This window comes from Epithele typhae (genome assembly GCF_022376455.1).
Source record: "Epithele typhae strain CBS 203.58 chromosome Unknown BXZ73scaffold_66, whole genome shotgun sequence".
In the NCBI taxonomy this organism is placed as follows: Eukaryota; Fungi; Basidiomycota; class Agaricomycetes; order Polyporales; family Epitheliaceae; genus Epithele; species Epithele typhae.
Window position 1 is genome coordinate 191027 of NW_025954257.1, and position 20185 is coordinate 211211.

At 59.3% G+C, this 20185-nt stretch overlaps 7 protein-coding genes across 7 annotated transcripts; 3 read left to right on the forward strand and 4 right to left on the reverse strand.

Moving 5' to 3' along the window:
- Window positions 1-202: 202 nt before the first annotated feature.
- On the forward strand, window positions 203-877 carry BXZ73DRAFT_53322 (uncharacterized protein; the record flags this gene model as incomplete). Its single annotated transcript, XM_048020981.1, has 4 exons — window positions 203-316; window positions 380-448; window positions 546-632; window positions 701-877. Coding segments are annotated over 4 exons (447 nt in total), but the record flags the coding sequence as incomplete, so codon positions are not given.
- Window positions 878-3332: 2455 nt separating this feature from the next.
- On the reverse strand, window positions 3333-5816 carry BXZ73DRAFT_53283 (glycoside hydrolase family 27 protein; the record flags this gene model as incomplete). Its single annotated transcript, XM_048020970.1, has 20 exons — window positions 3333-3518; window positions 3575-3661; window positions 3712-3789; window positions 3845-3958; window positions 4015-4124; window positions 4224-4282; window positions 4336-4372; window positions 4432-4447; window positions 4499-4543; window positions 4593-4681; window positions 4734-4772; window positions 4832-4848; window positions 4904-4979; window positions 5027-5066; window positions 5183-5247; window positions 5313-5391; window positions 5447-5509; window positions 5566-5582; window positions 5641-5655; window positions 5711-5816. The coding sequence occupies 20 exons, from the start codon at window positions 5814-5816 to the stop codon at window positions 3333-3335; spliced, it is 1338 nt and encodes a 445-aa protein (XP_047873686.1).
- Window positions 5817-8607: 2791 nt separating this feature from the next.
- On the reverse strand, window positions 8608-10432 carry BXZ73DRAFT_105517 (FMN-linked oxidoreductase; the record flags this gene model as incomplete). The annotated part of the gene is made up of 6 exons (XM_048016286.1): window positions 8608-9248; window positions 9300-9552; window positions 9605-9856; window positions 9886-10179; window positions 10253-10350; window positions 10411-10432. 6 exons carry the CDS (start codon window positions 10430-10432, stop codon window positions 8608-8610), a joined length of 1560 nt encoding a protein of 519 aa, XP_047873687.1.
- A 502-nt stretch (window positions 10433-10934) lies between these two features.
- On the forward strand, window positions 10935-11330 carry BXZ73DRAFT_53258 (Sm-like ribonucleoprotein; the record flags this gene model as incomplete). Its single annotated transcript, XM_048020967.1, has 2 exons — window positions 10935-11004; window positions 11059-11330. 2 exons carry the CDS (start codon window positions 10935-10937, stop codon window positions 11328-11330), a joined length of 342 nt encoding a protein of 113 aa, XP_047873688.1.
- A 331-nt stretch (window positions 11331-11661) lies between these two features.
- BXZ73DRAFT_92366 (DNA glycosylase) lies at window positions 11662-12684 on the reverse strand (the record flags this gene model as incomplete). The annotated part of the gene is made up of 4 exons (XM_048026341.1): window positions 11662-11793; window positions 11847-12166; window positions 12229-12360; window positions 12411-12684. 4 exons carry the CDS (start codon window positions 12682-12684, stop codon window positions 11662-11664), a joined length of 858 nt encoding a protein of 285 aa, XP_047873689.1.
- A 2612-nt stretch (window positions 12685-15296) lies between these two features.
- BXZ73DRAFT_92367 (uncharacterized protein) lies at window positions 15297-16122 on the forward strand (the record flags this gene model as incomplete). The annotated part of the gene is made up of 3 exons (XM_048026342.1): window positions 15297-15460; window positions 15526-15739; window positions 15796-16122. The coding sequence occupies 3 exons, from the start codon at window positions 15297-15299 to the stop codon at window positions 16120-16122; spliced, it is 705 nt and encodes a 234-aa protein (XP_047873690.1).
- A 330-nt stretch (window positions 16123-16452) lies between these two features.
- On the reverse strand, window positions 16453-19148 carry BXZ73DRAFT_53295 (kinesin-domain-containing protein; the record flags this gene model as incomplete). The annotated part of the gene is made up of 14 exons (XM_048020972.1): window positions 16453-16738; window positions 16793-16870; window positions 16933-17037; window positions 17096-17367; window positions 17419-17716; window positions 17767-17900; window positions 17949-18047; window positions 18096-18148; window positions 18209-18321; window positions 18371-18474; window positions 18531-18638; window positions 18694-18792; window positions 18847-18937; window positions 18997-19148. 14 exons carry the CDS (start codon window positions 19146-19148, stop codon window positions 16453-16455), a joined length of 1992 nt encoding a protein of 663 aa, XP_047873691.1.
- Between the last annotated feature and the right edge of the window lie 1037 nt (window positions 19149-20185).

A 20185-nucleotide genomic window follows, 5' to 3' on the forward strand; every position in this document is an offset into this window, starting at 1 on the left:
GTGTAGGCACAGGCCATCTCCCACCGACCGTGCCAGAGCTAACGTCGTCCACAGCGGCACGGGAGGCCTCACGTTTGACGAGGCCAAGACCCACTTCACCGCCTGGGCGCTGCTCAAGTCTCCGCTCCTGTACGTCGCGGACGTACGTACACCACCCTCGTTGAACGCCCGGAGCGCACGCTGAGCGACCCGAACCCCGCAGCTCTCGACGATCAGCGCCCGCGACCTCTCCATCCTCAAGAATTCGGAGATCATCGCGATCAACCAGGACCCGGTCGTCGGCAAGGCCGTCCAGCCCTTCCGCTGGGGCGGGAACGTACGTCACGTCGCTTCCTCACCCTCCGGTCCTCCGGGACGCTGACAGCGCCCAAACGCACAGCGCCCCTTCTGGACGTTCAACGCCGCGAACCCGGCGCAGTTCTGGAGCGGGCAGACGCAGAACGGCACGGTCGTCATGATGGTCAGTCCGTCCTCCCCGTCGACGTCTGGCGCCCCCCGCGGATCGGTCCATCCATGGCCATCACGCTGACGAGCTGCGCGGGCAGATCAACACCGGGACCGCGGCGGCGAACATGGCGTTCTCGTTCTACGAGGTGCCCTCGCTGCGCCTCGGCCGGCAGTACTCGGTCCGCGTGCGTGTGTTTTTCCTTCGCTCGGCGTCGCGTGCGGACGGGACACTCACCCTGGCGACCGCGAGCAGGACCTGTGGACGCACACGAACAACGGGACGGCCGTGCGGAGCTTCACCGCGCGCGCGGTCCCCGCGCACGGCGTCGTCGCGCTCCTCCTGCAGGACGCGGGGGACGAGCCCGCGAACTCGGGCCCGGCGTGTGCGGACCCGGCGGTGACGACGCAGTGCAGTGCAGGGCCAAACTGAGCGGCGTGCGTGGTTGTGTCAAGATTCGAGGCTTCTGAGCGGCGCGGTCCGACGCTGAGGGTTGCGGGGGTTGTACGAGGGGCGGAGAGTGCGCCTCCGGCCAGTGGAGGGGAGGGTTTGTGGGGAGGGTTTCGTGCTCTTGCGGGGTTTTGAAGTTTGATATGTGCGCGTGGCGTACGACGGCGGTTGGGGGCTGTAGTACATTTTGTGTTTGTTTTCTGCAGTCGTTCTCGCCGGTCTGGCGCGCGATAGGCATCGCGCCCAGAGCCGACCAGGACCAGTGATCATATATCACATTTCATTTCCATACATGCGCGCATAGGAGACACACGGAAGCCGAACCGACAACCTCACACGACATGCGAATCAGACTCCGCTCGCCCCCCAGACGGCGACTCACGCCGATCGAACGCGAGCGACAGCCGGTAGTCCACGATCTCGACGTCGAGCGCAGTCTGGAGCGGCGGCCGCGCACGCACGACGGACCGCGGCCAGCGCGGGACGGACACGGTGGCGGGGGGCAGGGGCGAGCCTGCGACAGACCGGCCACGGCTCGCGGGCAGGATGTCGAGCTCGGTGAAATCGTACGGCTCGTCCTTGCGCATCGCCATCGAGCCGTCGGACGGGTGCGCGCGGTAGTGCATGCGCCAGGGCGCCGCGCGCTCCGCCGGAGCGCCAGCGGCGATTCGCGGCGCCTTTTTGCGGCAGAAGCAGCAGGTGCGTTTGGAGAGGCCGACGAGGCGTGAGGCTGTGGATGGGCCTGTGCCGCCGTCAGCAGTGAGCAGTGTGTTGGGAAGGAGGAGGGAAGAGGGCTGACCTGGTGCTGCCGTGTACCGGTGGCGCTCGCCCATCTTCCGATGCGCGCGGTAGATCCAGAAGACGAGGATGGCGAGGCCGGAGACGACGACTGCGCCTCCGACAGTGGCACCGACGGTGACGGCAAGGTTAATCCTAGCCTGCGGTTGTGGAGTGGGCGAGGCGTCAGAGGCGTTCGCGGTGGTTGTGAAGGATGCTAGGAATAGTGCGTGGCCATGGTCGAGGTGGTTGGTTATTCGGAGTGTGTGCACACCGAGGGGCAAAGGAGGCGATTGGAAGAGGATGTCGGAGTGGTATGTCGATCGTGCTGTGTGGGGCGTCAGGAATGTACTGGACGTGTCGTCGATGGCGAAGGAGGCGTTCGCAGGGACGTCTTCAAGGCGTGCGCCTCGTACTGTGATGGACGCTCCTAAGGCGGTTGTACGGTGTCACTGAAATGAGATAGTTGAGGTATGAGCTTGGACATAGACGTACCGACAAAGGTGAGTGACGCTGTTGAGCCGTCGTGGGCGGTACCCATCAGCTGGACGCCCCAAGTGCCGTCTGGAAAGGTGCCCAGAAGGGTACTTGTCGGGGTCCACGTTCCGGAGTACGACACGCGGGTGTCGTTGGCATAGACACAGCAGCCTGCCGGAGTTGGATCTTGTGCGCTAGGTGTTGCCAGAGAGAGCATGGTACATGGACGACAGCGGTCAAGGAAAGAGAAAGCTCATGGGGAAGAGCTGGGGAGGGGGAAAGTCGAGTTCTCAGGCTACTTGGAGACTTGGCAGGTTCGTGATCGGGACATTCGATGAAGATGGTCGCCACATTCTGCACGCAAGCAGGGACGCCGTCAACGAACTCTATAGAGAGTTTGGCCCTGAGCTGCTGTTTTCGGGTAGCTTTTCAGAGCATGAACAACCGCGAATTGTATGTTCTGAGATATCGGAGCAGGTACGGCGGCCAGACTGGAAGTTTTTTGGTTAGAAGTTGGTTGACTACAGACTCGTCCCACGTTTGACGTGTGAGTTGATGGAATGCACGGCTTCGCCCCGAGTGATTCTCGCCGTTTGGGCAGACGCAGATCTGAAGCCTCTTGGTAGACTGAGTTGGAGCCGTGATGCGAGGTGCGACCTGTTTGATTCAGTGGAAGGAAGAGCCGATGGGCGGCAGTGACGAAGCTCGCAGCAAGGAGGCACAGCCGAAGCCGAAGCGCCAGGCCAACCCGCCGATGGACACTGGATGAACATCGCATCCTCGTTCTTCCAGGTCCCGCGTACGGCTTCTTTGCTCCTTCTTCAGCGTACTCAACGTCCTCCGCGCCACGTCGCGCCACGTCGCGCGCGCTCTTCTCGCAGGAAGCGGCAGGGCACGAGGTGCAGCGGCGGGCCCCCCAAGGTGGTCGACCTTTCCTGCTCGTGTCGGAGGCGATCGTCAGTAGAGGTAGTCGGTCGACTTGTGGTTTGCGTGCTCCCTGCTATGCTTGCCGCGCGTAGACAGCTCGTACTCTATCTTGTGCGTCGAGTTCTCAACGCCCGTCGGTAACCAACCGAGTGCAATGATCCACATTCCATAGCAATTCATTCGCCTTCTGTAGTACACGAGTATATACTACGCCGTTGCACACGCCTTACATCCGTTTAACTCGACCCCAGATCCATCACGCACCAGGCGCAAGCGTCCCGTTCTTGTCCATGCACCACTGCAGGACGGCGCAAGGCGGCCCTGAGCTGGGCGGCTCGTCGCCGGCGTCGGTGAGCAGGAGCGCGACGACGCCGTGCGCGGGCACGGCTTTCGCCGTGAAGTTGCGGATGGCGGTGCCGTTGTCGGTGTGCGTCCAGAGGTCCTAGGTGCGAGTCGTTATCAGGACGAGCACGGCAAGGTGTGGGAGGATGGACTTACGCGAACGGCGTACTGGCGGCCGGCACGGATCCAGGGTGACTCAGTGAGGCTGAAGAACATGTCGGCTGGCTTGCTCAGGGTGTTGATCTGTGACAAGATAAGTTTGTATATTGGGTGACGCTCTGCGCAGGACTCACGAGCATGAATACGGTGCCGTTCTGGCTCTCCCCACTCCAGTACTGAGCTGGGTGGGTGCTGTTGCTGACCCAGTTGGGCTGTGATGGGATCCTTTTAGAATGCGGCATTCTCCTCGTGTGAACCACGACATACGTTGATGCCCCAGCGGAACGGCGAGACGCTCGTTCCCACAACAGGGTCTTGGTTGATGGCGAGTATCTCTTGGTTTTTCAAAATGGACAGGTTATCTTGGCTGATCGCCGACAACTGCCGAAACATATCAGCAAAAAGCTCGACTTGAAAGTTCGTCGAAAGCGGCGTACATTGGTACCGATCAGCAAGGGAGACTTCATGAGGGCCCAGGCCGTGAAGTGTGTCTTAGCTTCCTCGTGCGTGATGCCCGAGTTCCCGCTGGAAGTGGAAGGATCAGCGCCTAGAGTACGTGTCAATGTTCAAGCACATCATACACTTCAAGCTACAACGACCACGTGTCAGCGAGAGGAATGCAAGGTAAAGAAGCTATCATCGAGACATACCATGTCCATGTCGTTGTGGCCGAAGAAGTCCGATGCCCATGTGATGAACGAGTTCCTGGAGCGATGGACGATGAGTCCTCGATGACAAGAGAGCATCAAGGTTCTTACTGGTTGATTATACTCGTGATCGACCCCCAGCTAGTGTCTGTTCAAAGATAACTATGAGGATCCACGAAATCAGTGGCCAGAAGAAAAGACGCTGACTGATGTCGCCCGTAGTCTAGGATGGCTGTTAGAGCCAACAAATGCACCAGATGAAAGGAAGACTCACGCGCCAGCTTTGGCCAAAGCGCTTCGCCCACAGCCACGGTTGCTCCTACGGAACATGAGTTGGTGACATGGTTACTAGCGTGATCGACACTCACATTCCCCCATTCGCAAAGGGAGAGAATAAGAGGCGGCTTTCCGGTGTCTTGTGCCAGCTGCGCAATCGCGGTGGCGATGCGCTCGTACTCTAGGGATTACGATGAGCATAGTGCGACCGATGATTAAGGGAGTAAACGGACTCCCGACAATGCCTTGGCGAATGATGTCATCATAAGGAACTGAGTTCCACATTTTCAGTTTGCTGCGATTCGAGAGGAAGCTGAAGCTGGAGACGTACTAGCGCAGTTGTCGAACCTGACGAGAATGTGGGTTAGCACATTAACACCGCGAGGGGGTAGGACTAGCTTACTTCAGATAGTCAAATCCCCAGTCCTGGAATAGCTTCGCATCTCTGTCGTGTAAAGTAAGGAACGAATGTGGAGTGACTACATGCGCATACAAGACACAGTACCTGTACTCGTTCTGGTAGGACCCGGGTAATGCGCACATGTGTACCAGCCGGAGTCGCTGTACTAGAAGGATAATCAGATTGTATGCTCATGCGAATCGTGAGTCACTCACGATTCCCGCTTTCCTGTAGACCGAACGATCAGCGTGGCAGATTCGAACATCGCGCAGAAGCTAGGACACACATGTTGAGAGCGTGGATCTGGTCGGTGAGGTTGTTCATCCCGGACGGGAAACGCGCAGCACCTAGGGAGAGGAGACAAAATTAGGGCCACGTGGAGACGGAGAGACATGGGGAGAGAAGGACGGACTGGCAACGATGTCGCCCGACGCGCTGCGGTTCTTCTCGGCGTAACAGTCGTCAATGTTGACGTGAGTGTAGCCGACGTCCTGCCGAGGGGTGAGAGATCTGCGACGAGAGAAGACGACGGGAGTGGACACGGACCCTGAGCCCGAGCGAGACTAGCATGTGGGCATCCGAGAGGACGGCGGCTTCGCTGATGCCGCACTGGCGGGACCGAGCGTGAGATAGGGAGGCTACGGGTTGAGACGAAGGTCACTCACACCGTAGGCATTCCAAGCTGGCGAGATGGAGACTAAGAAGACGAATATATACGCGAAGCGGGGTCGGAAACTCACTGTTGTACCCGAGGACTGGACGACGGAGTGATTGAGCTCGTGCGCAGTCGAAGGCTAGAAGGCAGCTCACCCGGCAGCTTGGCGACCCCATCTTCGAGAGCGTGGACGCGGGGCTCCCTGGAGAGCAAAGTCCAGGAGGCAAGAATAGAGGCGAGAAGCAGGACGAAGGAGCCCATGAGGAATGCGTGGGATGGCGACGCTTGGAGGGGAGGAAGACGGTTGGAGTGGCTTTATGGAAAGCAGGACAGGGACTTACGATGGGACCGAAGGGAGAACGCAGCGGGATAGCGCGCCGCAGAATGTGGAAGCACGGCCTTGTGACGCTGCTCTGCGGGTGGACCGCGAGGAGGAGGTTGTTCTGGGTGAGGACATTTGAAGGGAGAAGGCAGTGGGGACGATCAGTCGCGAAGTCAGCGGGCGGGAGAAGGACGCGCTCACTCTCCGGCGCAGTCATGAGGCTCGTCGTCGTGGAGCAGAGGGTGGATAGCGAATAGAGTGGGCAGGGACGAGGGTGAGGGCAAGAAGAGAGCGGGGCGAGTGGGCCGGGGGCTGGAGAGCGAGGCGGGGAACGCATGACGTTCGAGCGACGGGCCCCGTGACTGCCCCGCGCCGAGGGTGGCAGCGGGAGTCATGTCGCGTGTCCCCCCGGTGTGTGCGACTGCGGGGTTGCGGTGGACGTGGTGAACGCCGGTCGAGAGTGGGCGCAGACGAGAGCAGCGAGGCCCGAGGGCAAGAGGCGGGCCGCCTGCCTTGTCTGGCACCAGCGTCTACATATACCACTCGCACAACGTAAGTACAACACGAGCGGAAACATAGATTCTCGGTACTCTACACATTGCATTCTATCTATCACGGATCGCCTGGTCAACGCTGTCCGTCTGCAGCACAAATGATTAGTTTGGGATTGTGAACGAGATGAAGACAATACTGACAAGAGGTGCTCACGAACTTGCCTGTTCATCCCGGCACGTCAGAATATGCCGCACGCACGAGAGGACAAGCAAAGGCTTACCGGGGCCCAAAATTACGTTCGCTGGCTTCTGCGGCCTCCCCTCGAAGTAGTTCTCCAGGATCTCCTTCGTCCCTGCCGCGTATCGCGCCTGCGCGTCCAGCGTCGTCCCCGAGTAGTGCGGCACCATCCCGTTCCCCCCACCCAGCGGGTTCTTCATCTGCCGCCACGGGTGGTCCTTGGGCGCGGGCTGCACGTTCCACACGTCGCCTGCGTACCCGTTCAGCTGCCCCGACTTGACCGCCGCCGCGACGTCTTCGGCGACACAGATTGCTCCACGCGCGGTGTTCACGAGCCAGGCGCCCTAAATGACCGTCGGTCTCACGTACTGGAGGTAGCAGATAGAAGCTTACCTTCTTGAAGTGCTTGAGCAGGTCCACGTTGATCAGCCCCTTCGTGCCTCATGCAGAGGCGCGTTGACGGTGATCACGTCACACTGCGACACAAACTCCTCCAAGTCCTCCACCCGACGCGCCCCGACTTTGGCCACGCGTCTACAAAGCCAAACGGGCCGTCAGCGTCTCCCAACCTGAGCGCACACAGAGCGAGCACTCACCAGCAGGGAGCGGGTTGTAGTCGTAGTACAGCAGCTCTTTCGGAGCGAACGCCGTCAGGCGCTCCAGCACGCGGTACCCGATGCGCCCCGCGCCGAGCGTGCCGATGACCTTGCCCTCGAGGTCGAACGCGTTGCGCGCAACGTCCGAGACGCGCCAGTCGCCGCGCGCGATCTGCTCGTGCGCGGGCACGAAGTTGCGCACGAGCACGAGCATGCTCATCACCGCGTGCTCCGCGACCGAGGTCACGTTCGAGCCCGTGACCTCGACGACCTCGATGTGCCGCTCGAGCGCGGCGGGGAGGTCGACGTGGTCGGAGCCGACGCCGGCGGTGACGCAGAGCTTGAGGTTCTTGGCGGACGCGAGCAGTTCGCGCGTGACGTAGCCGGGGTGGAAGGGTGTCGTGATGAGCACCTCGGCCTGCGCGAGCACGAGCGGTGAGATGAGAAATGAGAGAGAAAAGACGGTAGAGGGGCGTACGTCTTTGAGGTGCTGCTGGAAGACGCTGTTAGGGCCTTCCTTGTCGTCGGTGACGATGTACTCGTGCCCTTGGGACTCGAGCCACTCGCGATCCCGAGCTGGGGGGCAGTGTGAGAGGCGACGTGTAAGACGGAAAGTGGCGACTAACTTGGTTTTCGACCGTCCCGAGGAGGCGCGGCTCGCTTTTGGCCGCATCGCCGCCTTTGTAGAGCACGGCGAGGATCTGGCGAACGGTTTAGCAGAAAGGGTGGCTTGTAGAGTTGAGTGGTCGCACCTTCATCCCTGCCTTGTCCACGCGGTTAACGGTAGGAGCGAGCGTGCCGCTGCTAAGCATGCGGGGGTTGGAGCGGAGGCCGCGCTTCATGGCGGCGGCGGAGGCGTTCAGGAAAGACATGGTGTGAGACGGGATGTTCAGGAGTGAAGCCGGAGAGGGAACAAGTGGAGGAGTGGTGAGGCTCAGTCCGGAGGACCGACGGTCCTTATATCCTGGGCCATGTCGGAGGACTGGGAGGCGAGAATGACAGGTGATGAGTTTAGGGTGAGCGACTGGAGGAACACACCCGGAAGACCACGAACCTGGCACGCCAGCCGGTATGGGACCGGGCGGCCTCGCTTGCGTCCCATTTGTCTGCGAAATACGAACAGAACCGGGGGTGTTCCGGGTGCCCGCGGCCCACAACGGCCCAAACGGCTTCATGGCCGGCTCTTCCGTCTCTTGTCCGAGTCGCGGACCAGCGCAATTGGCGCCCGTCCATCGCCGGATGCCTTCGGAACGACCGCGCAACGCTCGCCGATCCGATCCGAGTGAAGGTCGCGATGTTCTCATTCCATCCGGTACAAGCAAGAGAATACACGTGCGCACCAGCCCGTGCCTGCCCACCAGGTCCAATCTGAGACTCCGTGCAGCCACGACCGACCCCCGGATCACACCACCTGCCCGAGCCCGACGCCCATCGCCATCCCCACCAGCGCCGCGGCGAGCCACCACCTCCACGACCCGTCGCCCACCACGGGCGGGTACGGCGTCGGGCCGAGGTAGCAGCGCAGAGCGGCGCCAATGAGCCCGAGCGTGTAGTCGACGTCCTGCCCGAACGCGATCCGGCGGAGCATGATGTTGTACCACTGCACGCTCGCCGACGTCCCGACGATCCGCGGGATGCGCCCGGGGATGAACGCCCAGATGAACTTGAGGATGCTGAACACGAGCCGCTCGAGCGTACGCAGACTTAGTAGCGACGCGGGAGGGTCTCCAAGGACTGTGGCTTGTCGCGGCTCGGTGAGGAGGCCGCGTGTGTCGCCTGTGGCGAGCGCGTGTTTTATGTCCGTCGGGAGCGTGGGGCGGAGGACGGCCAGGCGGGCGATCCCCAGAAGGTGCGCGTGGTCTTGGGCGAGGGCGGAGGCCATCCGGGGGAGGGTGTTCAGACCGCCGGTGAGGATGACCAATGGGGGTGGACGCCGCGTCGCAGTTGGGACGCAGTCGGTTAAGATGTCCATGCTCCGCGCGGAGAAGGTCTCAAAAATGACTTGCCGCGGGGACTTGAACTTCTGGACGGTGTCGATGAATTCTGGGACGGGAATAACTATACGCGTGACAGGACGTGATGGAGTTGACTCACGAGGATCCTCATAGTCGCCACCACTGACTTCGATGAAGTCCACCAAGCCCCACTTTCCGATCTCCCTAACATGGCTCAGAGGGCGGTCTGACGATGGCGTGCCTGTATCTTGCGAGTAGTCGGCAGAGTTGAGCTTGACTCCCACCACGAAGTCTTCTGAGACGACGCCCGCTGTGCGGATGCCGAACACAATATCGCGCAGGAAATGGAGAGGGTCTGTCTCGGCCGAGTATTCGTCGGTGCGCGTGTTGCTCTGAAACCCGCCGTCAGGCGCGCACGCTCAGTAGAGGAATACCGCGGCTCACCTTCGGAGATATGAACTGGCTGACAAGATACCCGTGCGCGGCGTGGACCTCCACACCGTCGAACCCGCTCTGCGCTGCCATCTGCGCCCCGTGAACAAATTGCTGGACGGCGTGCTGGATGTCTTCGATGGTCATCTCGCGCGGCGTCTGGAGCATGAGCCGGTGCGCGAGATTCCCGACCCAGCCCTCCTTGGGACTGTGGGCCCCAAGCCGGATGGGGCTCGGCGCCAGCGGGCGGGCGAAGGGCATGCGCTTGCTCGAAAAGTTCAGAGACTGGCGACCGCCATGGGAGAGTTGGATGATCGCGAGCGGGCGGGGGCGTCGGCGGTTTTGGACGACCCGGCGTGGGGGGTGCGGATGATGTCGGCGAGGGCGCGCCAAGGTTCGAGCGTGGCGTCGGTGAGCTCGTCGGGGACGATCATGTCGCGGCCGAGGGGGAGATGGTCTTTGGCAACTTGGACGTTCCCGGTGATGACCATGCCCCAGTCGCCTTCGGCCCATCGTTTGTAGAGAGCAAGGATGCCGTTGTGAGGCTCCGAGCCCCACATGGCAGCCATGTGTTCATACATCGGGGCCTGGAAGGCGACATGAGCGGGGAAGAAGTGGGAGAAACGAGAGCAAATGCATGGATGTGGACTGTTTCCGCACCTTGGCCAGCCTGTTAGGCAAGACGCGTCCACATGGTAGGGTAACGGGTGCGAAAATCTTGTTCGCCTTTTGGAGAAGCTCCTCATCGCTCAAGGCGTCTGGGAAATAGTGCAAATAAGCACATAGCACAAAAGAAGGTGAACACGACCACCGCATACCGGTGGACATTGGCGGAGACATGAGAACGTAGTGGCAGGAGGATAACAAGGAGTGCACCGGTCGCCGCGTCTAAAGGGTCTCGCGGGCGTTGATGGAAACGTCTAGGAACGGCTGCATTGGCGGCCATTCCTCCAAGCTAGCGAGCTGAGGCTCCTCCGAGAGAGCAACCGACATTCGAGTAGGCTGCGAGAAGGGAGGCGGGGTTGAATTGGCCTATCACGCGCGGTCGCCGGTGGCCAAGGCTGGGCTGTTTGGATGTTGAGATGCCGATAGCAATAATTCAGACTCCAGTTGGTCTATTAAAAGTCCGAAAGCATAGAAGCGCTTACTGCTGCGTTGCGCCGTCGCGTCTGCGTGGGCGAACTCGCGCCTCGCGTCCTCCAGCCATCTCCTCGCCGCCCAGTCTTGTGTGTCAGGATGAAGCTCGTAAGGTAAGCGAATCCCTCTTGAGATGTACTGAGTGCGCGTCACGCTACGCAGGTCAGTGTCATAGTATGCTCACCTTCCTTGATGCAGATTTTTGATGAAGCTGAACAATGAGACGGTCACCGTCGAGCTGAAGAACGGCTCTGTGATCCATGGGACGATCACAGGTGCGCGCAGTGTTCGTAGTTTGCATGATCCATGCCTGATCCTTTGCTCCGCAGGTGTTGACATGCAGATGAACACCCACCTGAAAACCGTCAAAATGACCGCCCGCAATCGCGAACCGACCTCGCTCGACTCCCTCTCCATCCGTGGCAACAACATCCGCTACTTCGTCCTCCCCGATGCCCTCCCCGTCGACACCCTCCTGGTTGACGACGCCCCGAAGCCGAAAAACAGGAAGAAGGATGACGCGCGCGGACGGGGGCGCGGACGGGGCGGAGATCGTGGACGCCCCAGGGGACGCGGTCGTGGGCGAGGACGGGGATTCTGATCTGTCGTACGCTTTCTGTCTGTTTCTCTTGTTGCATACTCCCCCGAGACACTGCCCTTAAGATGCCGCTGGATGGGGCCGTGTTTCCGCAACCACGGGCCCGCTGTACTATAACAAAATAGGCGTGTAGTTTGTCGTCCGCGCTCGCTGTTGCGCAATGCTATGTATGTTTCTGCGTCTCCGTTCATGCGTGCCAGCCTCCGCTCCGTGGCTCTGTCCTCTAACGCGCATGCATTACGACAAGATTGCACGGCATCGATGCTCAGGCTCGCAAGACCACGTATGTACAGCCAACGACTAGAAACAAGACACAACGACTTCGTTACATTGTTCAAGATGATTTGATTGGTGGGTTGTTGGCCAGGGACTCGACAAGACGATGTACATAGGGGAGGTCAATGGGGGCGCCGGGTCCATGCACAGGATCCCACTGACGATACTTGTCGACGGCCCAACGCCATTCCTAGGAAAGCCTCAGCGAGCGACTAGGAGATGAGAGGCGATGCATAAACTGACCAGGTATCGGATGAGCTCCTTGTCCGTAGGTCGTACATTTTTCCACTCGTCGCCTGCGCAGAATATGCGATAGGAGTCGAGAGCATACGGGCCGCAGCCGGGGATGTGGGAGATGGGAGTAGGAGGATAGTCTACCTCGATTAATACGAGTTCACCGGTCGGAGAGGTCGACAACGATGTGGTCTTTCCGCGGGATTTGTATGTCGTAGAAGGAGTAGGAGGCTGAGATAAAAATGTTTGGGAGATGCTTACGAGCCGGTGCGCACGCGTTGCTCCCAGGCCAAGGTCTTTGATCATGGCGAAGAGCTCGGTATGAGACGCTTGTTGAACAAGAGGGAAGGATGAGCGAGAAGGACGAAGCGTACAAAGAGGCGGCACATACCTCCCGCTAGCGAGGTGGGAGTCGGCCAAGTATTCAGTATCTCGAAGAATATGGGGACAGACAAGCGTCCCGCAGTCTTGTTGAGTAGAGTTACTGCCACAAGTACTTTCCATACATCGGCAGACACATGGTCTGGTCATGTTTAAGTCGAGAGAGAATGGTAGGAGTGAGATGAAACGTGCCTTGGATCAGGATGGGCTTCGCGTGGTAGAGGGCGGTCATAGCAGCAACGAAATCCTCGTAGAAACACACAAATCGGGGATCCTTCAGGTAGCTGTCGATGTCAATGGGCGGGCGAGGAAAGAATCGAGACTTGGCTGTGGCAGGATGGGGAATGACGGTCTGTTTGGGAGACGATGGCTTGCGGCGTTTGGGGGGCAGGGAGTCTGAGAAGTAAGGCGACTTGACGACCACACAAGGCTTTCTGGAAGACCGACGGGGCATGCGAGAGGACATGGGCAGCCAGGGCAGGTCACCGTGGTGAGGGCGCGGAGATGAGATGCTTAGGCCCGGCGCGGCCGGTGTGCTCTGGCTGCGCATGGCGCGCAGGGCCTCACGCCTTGTCCTCCCCGCCCATGGCATGTCTCTACTTACAACTTGTGCATCGGCAAGACAGCTGATGCGAGAGCGGTACATGGTATGTATGCCTCTCGAGCGCCGTCTTCGCCCTCATCGTTCGACGCAGGATCAATACGATCACGCTGTCTGGCTATATGCTCTGGAATTCGCCGGTAGGTCATGTGTCGACGACCTCTGTCTTGCGAAGCAGTTCCTACACGTCGTCGCCACGTCTTTCAGGGACATCATTGTCAGTAGCCTCGCATCGGCATAACCAGGCGGATGGCGCTCCTGAGTGCGTGCTTCCCTGCTTCGTCTCTTCTCGTTACTCCTCGTTCACATCCCCCCTCTCAGGCACGTCCTCTCCCATCTCACGACAGTTGGCTACAGGCACCCGTAGTTGCCGCCAACTCTACCTCTCGCAATGGGCGCAACACAGCGCTGGCCTCGAATTATTATCTCGCTCTGGCTTGGCAAGCTGGAGGGCAAATATGTCCCGGTGAGCACCCTAGTGTGGCTCTGTATGCACAAGATATATTCTGAATAGTGCATGCTTGCTACAAAACCCGCCGGAAAAAGCGCACGTTGCCAGCCACCATGGACAAGTGGTGCATGAAAGCGTAAACGTATCCAACTCCCCGGCGCCGGCAGAAGTACCAGAGGAGTGCCACGAGCTCGAACATGCTCTTCGAACACCTTGCTGGCGTTACGTCGAACAAGACCTCCACGTGGCGCGCGCCGACATACGCCCATCCCGGGAAGCATCAGCAACGTCTCTCGGGCCAACGTCTCCGCCGCGTTCGACATAACCGGGGTCGCTCCCATCGCCCTAGACGATCGCTCCGATTCCCGTGAGGTGGGGCCTGAGTCAATGCTACCAGAGCAACGACATTGACCTGCCTTGTATTCCCAAGGGAAATACTGGAACGACCATTCGGCGACATCGCGGTTCGACCCGAACCTGCCGGTCTAGAACGATCGGTTACCACTCTGCAGGAGACTATCCAGCAACTCCCCACCTCTGTTTCTCACGTTCCGGGGGAGGTCCCCCGTCCCGCCCGAGGCACCGAACACGTCATGGTGTCTCTTTGCGGGGTCCACGTGGCTCCTCGTGGCTTTTGCAGCCTCCGCGAGCTTCGAACTTCATCACTCACTCCATTGAAGCACTCGCTAAACATCGGAATGACGACGATGTCGGATAGAGTCACTCGTTAGCTAACACAGCTGAGGTACGCGCATGTCCGAGCTGGCCGATCGACAGGGCTACGAGGTTCGCTAAGACCACACGGTACAACGTCCACTATTCGGGCGACGTCAGCTCAGGGTCATCATGGTATGTGCGATCCGCTGGATCCAACTGGGCGTTATGGAGATGTTGTGCTGACCACAGTGGACGCTACTCGGATGCAGACCGCGCGCTGCTTCCGTGCTGCATTCTGCTAGTGCGCGCGCCCTCGGAGAAATTACGACCGACCCCGAATGACGCGCTCGACGTCTTTCCCTCACGACCGGAAGCGCGTTCGGCGACGGAACGGTGAGGCTTGGACACAAATCGGTGCTCAACGCGTCCGTCGGCGGTGAATGAGAGCAAAGCATGCGGGCTTGGTCCGCTCCGCGTCCTGAAGGCTGGGCAAAGTGCGATAAGGTACGTGTGAGTATGCTCGATCGCGGGAAGAAGCTAGTCGTCCATATCAATTCATTTAGGATGATCTCGGCACGGTTTGCTCCCACCCCTGGCCAGAGCCGCCGGAACACCGTCGTCCCGCTCCAGGCCGGCAACCGGGCCTCTGGTGCACCCCGACGGAGTCTGACGGCAACACGAGCAACGATGTCATCAAGCACTCCCCAAAGCATCTTCATCGAGGCGGGTTTTAGCTGATTATCGTGGCACTGTGGTTGTAGGCAACCTCATCAGTTCTTGGGGTTTGGATATCTCGTCGGCGACTTGGAAAGCGGAGCGGGCGGATGGGCGACTACGGCAATTATCCGCCACGTGAACCAACTCCAGGGCCGATGAACGAGCCCGGACAGCGGGTATCACAGGGAAGCGAAAAGGTCTCCTTGACAATCCGCCCTCGGAGCCGGACTCTGCGGGGTGCAATTTTGCAGCATGCCCGACATCGCCATCCGTTCCGTAGAGTTGTTCCTGGCTCTCGGCGATAACGGCGTGGATGTTTGGCCACAAGCAGGCCGCACGCGGCTCGTGGCCCTCTGCACGCTCGACATACGCGTGCGAACGACAGGCTCTCCATGACAATGGGCGCGCGATCTCGATGGCGCGGAGACCATGGAAATTATTGCGTAGTGTACTCCTTCCGAAACGCTTTCCACCAACACGCTCACCCGACCTCTGCCCACTCACAGATGCGCGCGCGCCGCTCACCACTTGAGATTCCCAGACCAGCTCGATGCGCGGCGGCCCAGTTGTTGTGGCCTGCTTGGGGCCCAGGGACTCCGGCTAGGACACACCATAAAAGTACCCAGGGACCGACAGCGCCATCCATCCTCCAATGTTTCGCCTTCCGACCCACCTCGAGACCCTGGTACCGCCTCCACGGGATCAGCTCCCGCAGTCCCAACCGTGGAGAGGTTCGCTCCTGCTGCCGACCTCGTCTCCTCATCCCTCGCGACCGCGAGAGATCCGCGTCACCGCAGCGGAGACGGAGAACGATAAGTAAGTTCCGCACTTACCTGTACTCGCGCGTAGCCGCATTGACGTGTATTCCCGCTCCGCACAAGTAGCCAGCAGGAGCAGTGGCCTAGACAGTTCCAGCTCCAAGTGGTCGATCACAGAGGAGTCCTCCGTCAGGTTCACCAATGGGTCTCTCAGGTCCAGCTCAGCGACTTCCCTCGGTGCATGCTCATGCCGGACCGGCTGCCTGATCAAGCGGTGTCGAGAGACAACCAGGCGCAGTTCGAGGGACTCGCTCGTCACCTGCTGGAAAACGAGACGGCGAGTCGTTCATACAGCCTCCTACACGCTCGAGATTCTGACTCGGGCTCGTCCAGGTCGCCGTCGCTCGATGGGATGTTAACGATCCGTCAACCCCGGGTGGTCTCTTACTTTATCCCACTTCCACCACACGCACTCTCATGGTCGGTGTCGTCTTTTTGACGTCCGAATTTCCGTCTTTCCTCGGGCTCGAGGGCCCGCAGTTCAACTCCGCCATTCGTTCCATATACGCTCCCGCCTTGCTGCCGCGGCTGCAGCCTTTCCAGCCAGTCGTGCACCACACTCCTTTCGACCCCGCGCCTCCGCATATCTCGTCCGCCTCTCGTCACTCTGCCAGCGGACCCGACCCCTCGAAGAACAGGTCCGGCCGCAACAGTGGCTGATACCATACCCCAAACGCCACGTCGCCCTCGTCCTCCCCATTTCCCTACACGTCTCCCTTGAAGTCTATGATCTGTTCGCTTCCCTCCTCGTGTATCACCTAGTCTTTCCGTTCCCATAACGGACCCCCTCCGCTCGCGCTGCATCTTCGACATTCTCTTGTATCCCTAGCTGGCTCCTTCCGTTGCGTTGTGTCGCTCATACCCGTACGGTCCCCCATAACCAGAATCGCTGACGTATATTACTATATAGAGGTCGCGTATCTCGTAGACACGTTTGAACTACTAAAATCTGTCCCAGTCTCCAGACTCAATTATACATGTGGTATCTCGTCATGCTACACACTCCTCCGTGATGTCGACCATCTGCCGCTTCTTCGGAGGCGTGTCGGACTCGGCGTCCGTAGTCGGGATCTGACGCTTCCCCGAGCTCTTGACCGCGTCGTCAAGGTTCTCCTTCTCGGAGGCCTCGTCCTCCTCGGTCATCGGCGCCAGCGGGCGGGTGGGCTTCCGCTTGGACTTGCTCCGGGAGCCTTCGCGCTTGGGCTGGCGGCGTGTCCGTTTCGGAGAGGTCTTGAACGGCCGGTTGTTGTCCACAGCCCATTGGATCTCAATGATCCTAGACACCCGGGATAAGCGGACGGTTCTTGGTCGTGAATGAGACGAAATGTACCTCTCCCTGAGCTTATCATTGTCGGGTACGTACTTCTGCGCTTTACGATACAGCTCAAGCGCGAGCTTGAGGTTGTCCCTGTGCGAACTGAGCGTCAGCCAGACGGAACGACGGCCGGCGACGGCGTCGGTGCGACGCACTTCTGGGACTCGGACCGCGCGAGCGCGACGTACGCCCGGCCGGTTTTCTTGCGGGACAGGGGCGAGAGCACGTCGGCGAGTTGGACGGCCTTGTTCGCACGCTCGCTAAGAGGCGGAATCAGTGTCCGAGGGACGACTTGCCAGGTGCAGGAAGAGATCGCACAATCTCGCTTCGAGCTCGTCGAGGCGCCGCTTGAGCTCCTCGTCCTCGGTGTTGCGGGACTTGAGGAGGGGCGTGAGCAGACCGGAGGGAAGCGTCTGGAGGCTCGTGCTTGTGTTTGCGTTCGAGGAGTCGTCGCCGTCGTTGGAGAGGCTCGAACTCGTGTTGCTGCTGCGGGAGGTGGAGGTAGAGATGGCGGCCTCTTCTTCTTCAAGCCGCTGTTTCTCGCGTTCTTCGAGGCGGCGGGCAACTTCGAGCTCCACGGCTCGGGCGATCTGACGGCACTGGTAAGGGTTTTGAAAACGCCACGATGGGTTATCACTTACCCGCGCATTGATCTCATCTTCTGTCAGGTGAAGGGGAAGCGTTGGGGCAGGTTTAGTAATGGCAATCGGTTCGGGAGGCGAGGCGGCCGTCAAGGAGGGCCGTCCGGAAGGAGCATGAACGACCGACGGACGAGGCATGCGGGACGGACGAGGCAGTGCGGGTCGTAGTAGAGCTGATACGGTCGCGGCAGCATTCGGCAGCGGCGCTGCAACCCCTTGAGGTTTGGATGGTCCAGCGACTGCGTTGGACTGGTTGACCGCAGGTTTGTTCTGAACGTTCTTCGTGCGGACTGCGAAGCTGAAGGCATGTGAGTGACCTTACAGTGCGCGCAGATGATGACAACATACTTGAGAGTGTTGAGAGTATCCTGTCGGAACTTTGTGCCGGGTGCGAGGTTGCAGATGAGCAAACCTACCGAGCTACCCCCGAGTGCGTCTTGCAGGATTCGGGTGAGTTTCGAATTGCGGTAAGGAATGCGGCTCTGGCTACAGGTCAGTTGATACACCTACAGCGGACATACAGAGCTTACCGCTCCTTGATTGAGCGCATGCACAACCTGTCCGAGTACGCTCAACGACTTGTTGATGGCTGCGGATTCGACCATGCGTGACGCATCGTTGCCGGTGTGCTGCAGTTCATGTCAGTAAAGGACATAAACATGGTACTGTTCGGCTACCTTGTTGTTCTCGGAGCCAGCGAGATCGACTAGATTGAGTTTACCGGATAGAGCTGCAAGGGCGAGGCGGCAGTGAGCTGAATGTGAAGTTTCAAGAGTACTTGCATACGTACTTAAGTTTCGTGTCGTGTCGGTCACGGTGATGTACAATGTCAGAATTGCATGCGAGCGGGAAGATACCGAGTTGAGATTAGTGGAACCGACGGATCGTTGCTTGTTGGCGCGACTGCTCGAGGTAATGAGAAGCGCGTAGGATCGAAGATAACAGGACTTACGAGAACAAGGCAGTGAAGTCATCAACGGTTTCAAGAGTGACCAGAGACAGGTTGGCCACAAAGACTTGACCAGACTCATTCTCTCGGACAGGGAGCTTGTTTGCCTGGCGTGGTTGACGATAAACGCGGAGAACGCTGAGGACGGTGGACTAGAGCTCACCGTTTCGCGGTCGACGAGAAGGTCATAGACTTCGTCCTTGTAGATCTCCATATAAGAGGCGTGAACAACGGCGCGTTGTGCTGTGTCGCCGGCTTTTCGAAATACTTCCTGCACATGCAACGAGTCAAAGGAATATTGAAGGGGACAAAAGGGAGAAACGAACTTGTACTGCGCGAGGAATGATGCCCGGTTGGTCACTGCTGCCTTGCATAGTGTGTGTCTTTCCGGAGGATGTGACGCCATACGCAAACACGGTCACAGTCTAGGAGAACGATGGGTCGGAGCATTCGCAGAGTGGGAGATGACTGGCACGCACGATGCCTGAGAAAGCGAGTTCAATGAGAGGCTGGACGTCACGATCAAAAATTTCATGTTGCTGAGACGCCGCGTCATAGCAGGATGAAAAACTACGGCAGGGATCAGGGACATGAACATGGACACCAAGCAGAAAACAGAGGGGACGTACGGATATTTGAATGTCTGAGAAGTGTCACGGGGGTTGTCGACGTGGATGGCGGGACTGGATGATGTATGGACGACGCGAATGGCGGAGTCATGCTGCTCTGCAGGTAGCGGGGGACGAAGACGGGCAGCAATCTTGACTCTGGAGTAGGACATGTGAGGCGACGATTAAGGGAGCGAGGAAGAGAGTGAGAGGGGGGAGCTGGGGGAGTTGCAAAGAGCGAGGTTGGATAATAAGAAGGCACTATTGAGTGCAGATAGGTGCACGCACGGCGGCGGGGATACAGGCGGTGGCGGAGGAGCAGCGAAAAGGACCAGTTCGCGTTCGCGTCCTGTCTCCCGAACCGTGGGCATCCGCGCACGTGATCGCGTTCGGGCGCTCCTCACCTCACATCAATCAAGCCGGGTGGCCTGGGTCAAGTAGACCTGAATCCGTGCTCCCCCGCACGTTTGAATAATTTGTCCGATAAACCCGAGCTGTTTCCCAACAGGGAAGTGCTCGAACACCCTCCCAAGTCCCCCAGCCCATCACATGTCCCCATCCTCCAGATTTCCCACCAGTCCACGTTATCCCTCCCACCCCTGCCTGCGTTATCTCCCGCGCCCACACCCACATTATCTCCCACGCCGGCGCCGCACGCCTTCCTGCCCCACCACCTGTGCTCACTGTGCCTGACAGGGAGCTCGCTGTCCCCTCCCATGACGGGAGGGGCCAGATGGTAAACACCAAAACAGGGCATTTGCCAGGCTGAAGTCATGTTTTATGTCACGGTCACGGCCTTTGTCCAGTGTTGCGCACACCAGACAAAGACCAGGAATCATGGTCACACCATGATCTCGGCCTGGTCTCCCTGCGCAGTGATTATATAATACAGCTTGGAGGGAGGGTGCACCAAATCGGGAGTGAATGAGTACCGCAAAGGGGTGGAATTTCTCACATGTGGAGTAGGCGTGTGTTGATAAAGCATGCTGGCGAAGACCAGGCTGAGACCATGGTGTGACCATGATTCCTGGTCTTTGTCTGGTGTGCGCCAGAGACCGTGACAGTGACATGGAACATGCCCTTAGCCTGTTGCAGGTCTTACTCTGGCGGTTCCCATCTGGCCTTTCCTGTTGTGTCCTCTCCATTTCCCTCTGTTCTTTTTGTAATCTACTTGTATTCAAAATGCGGACCTAATGGTACACAATTCAAT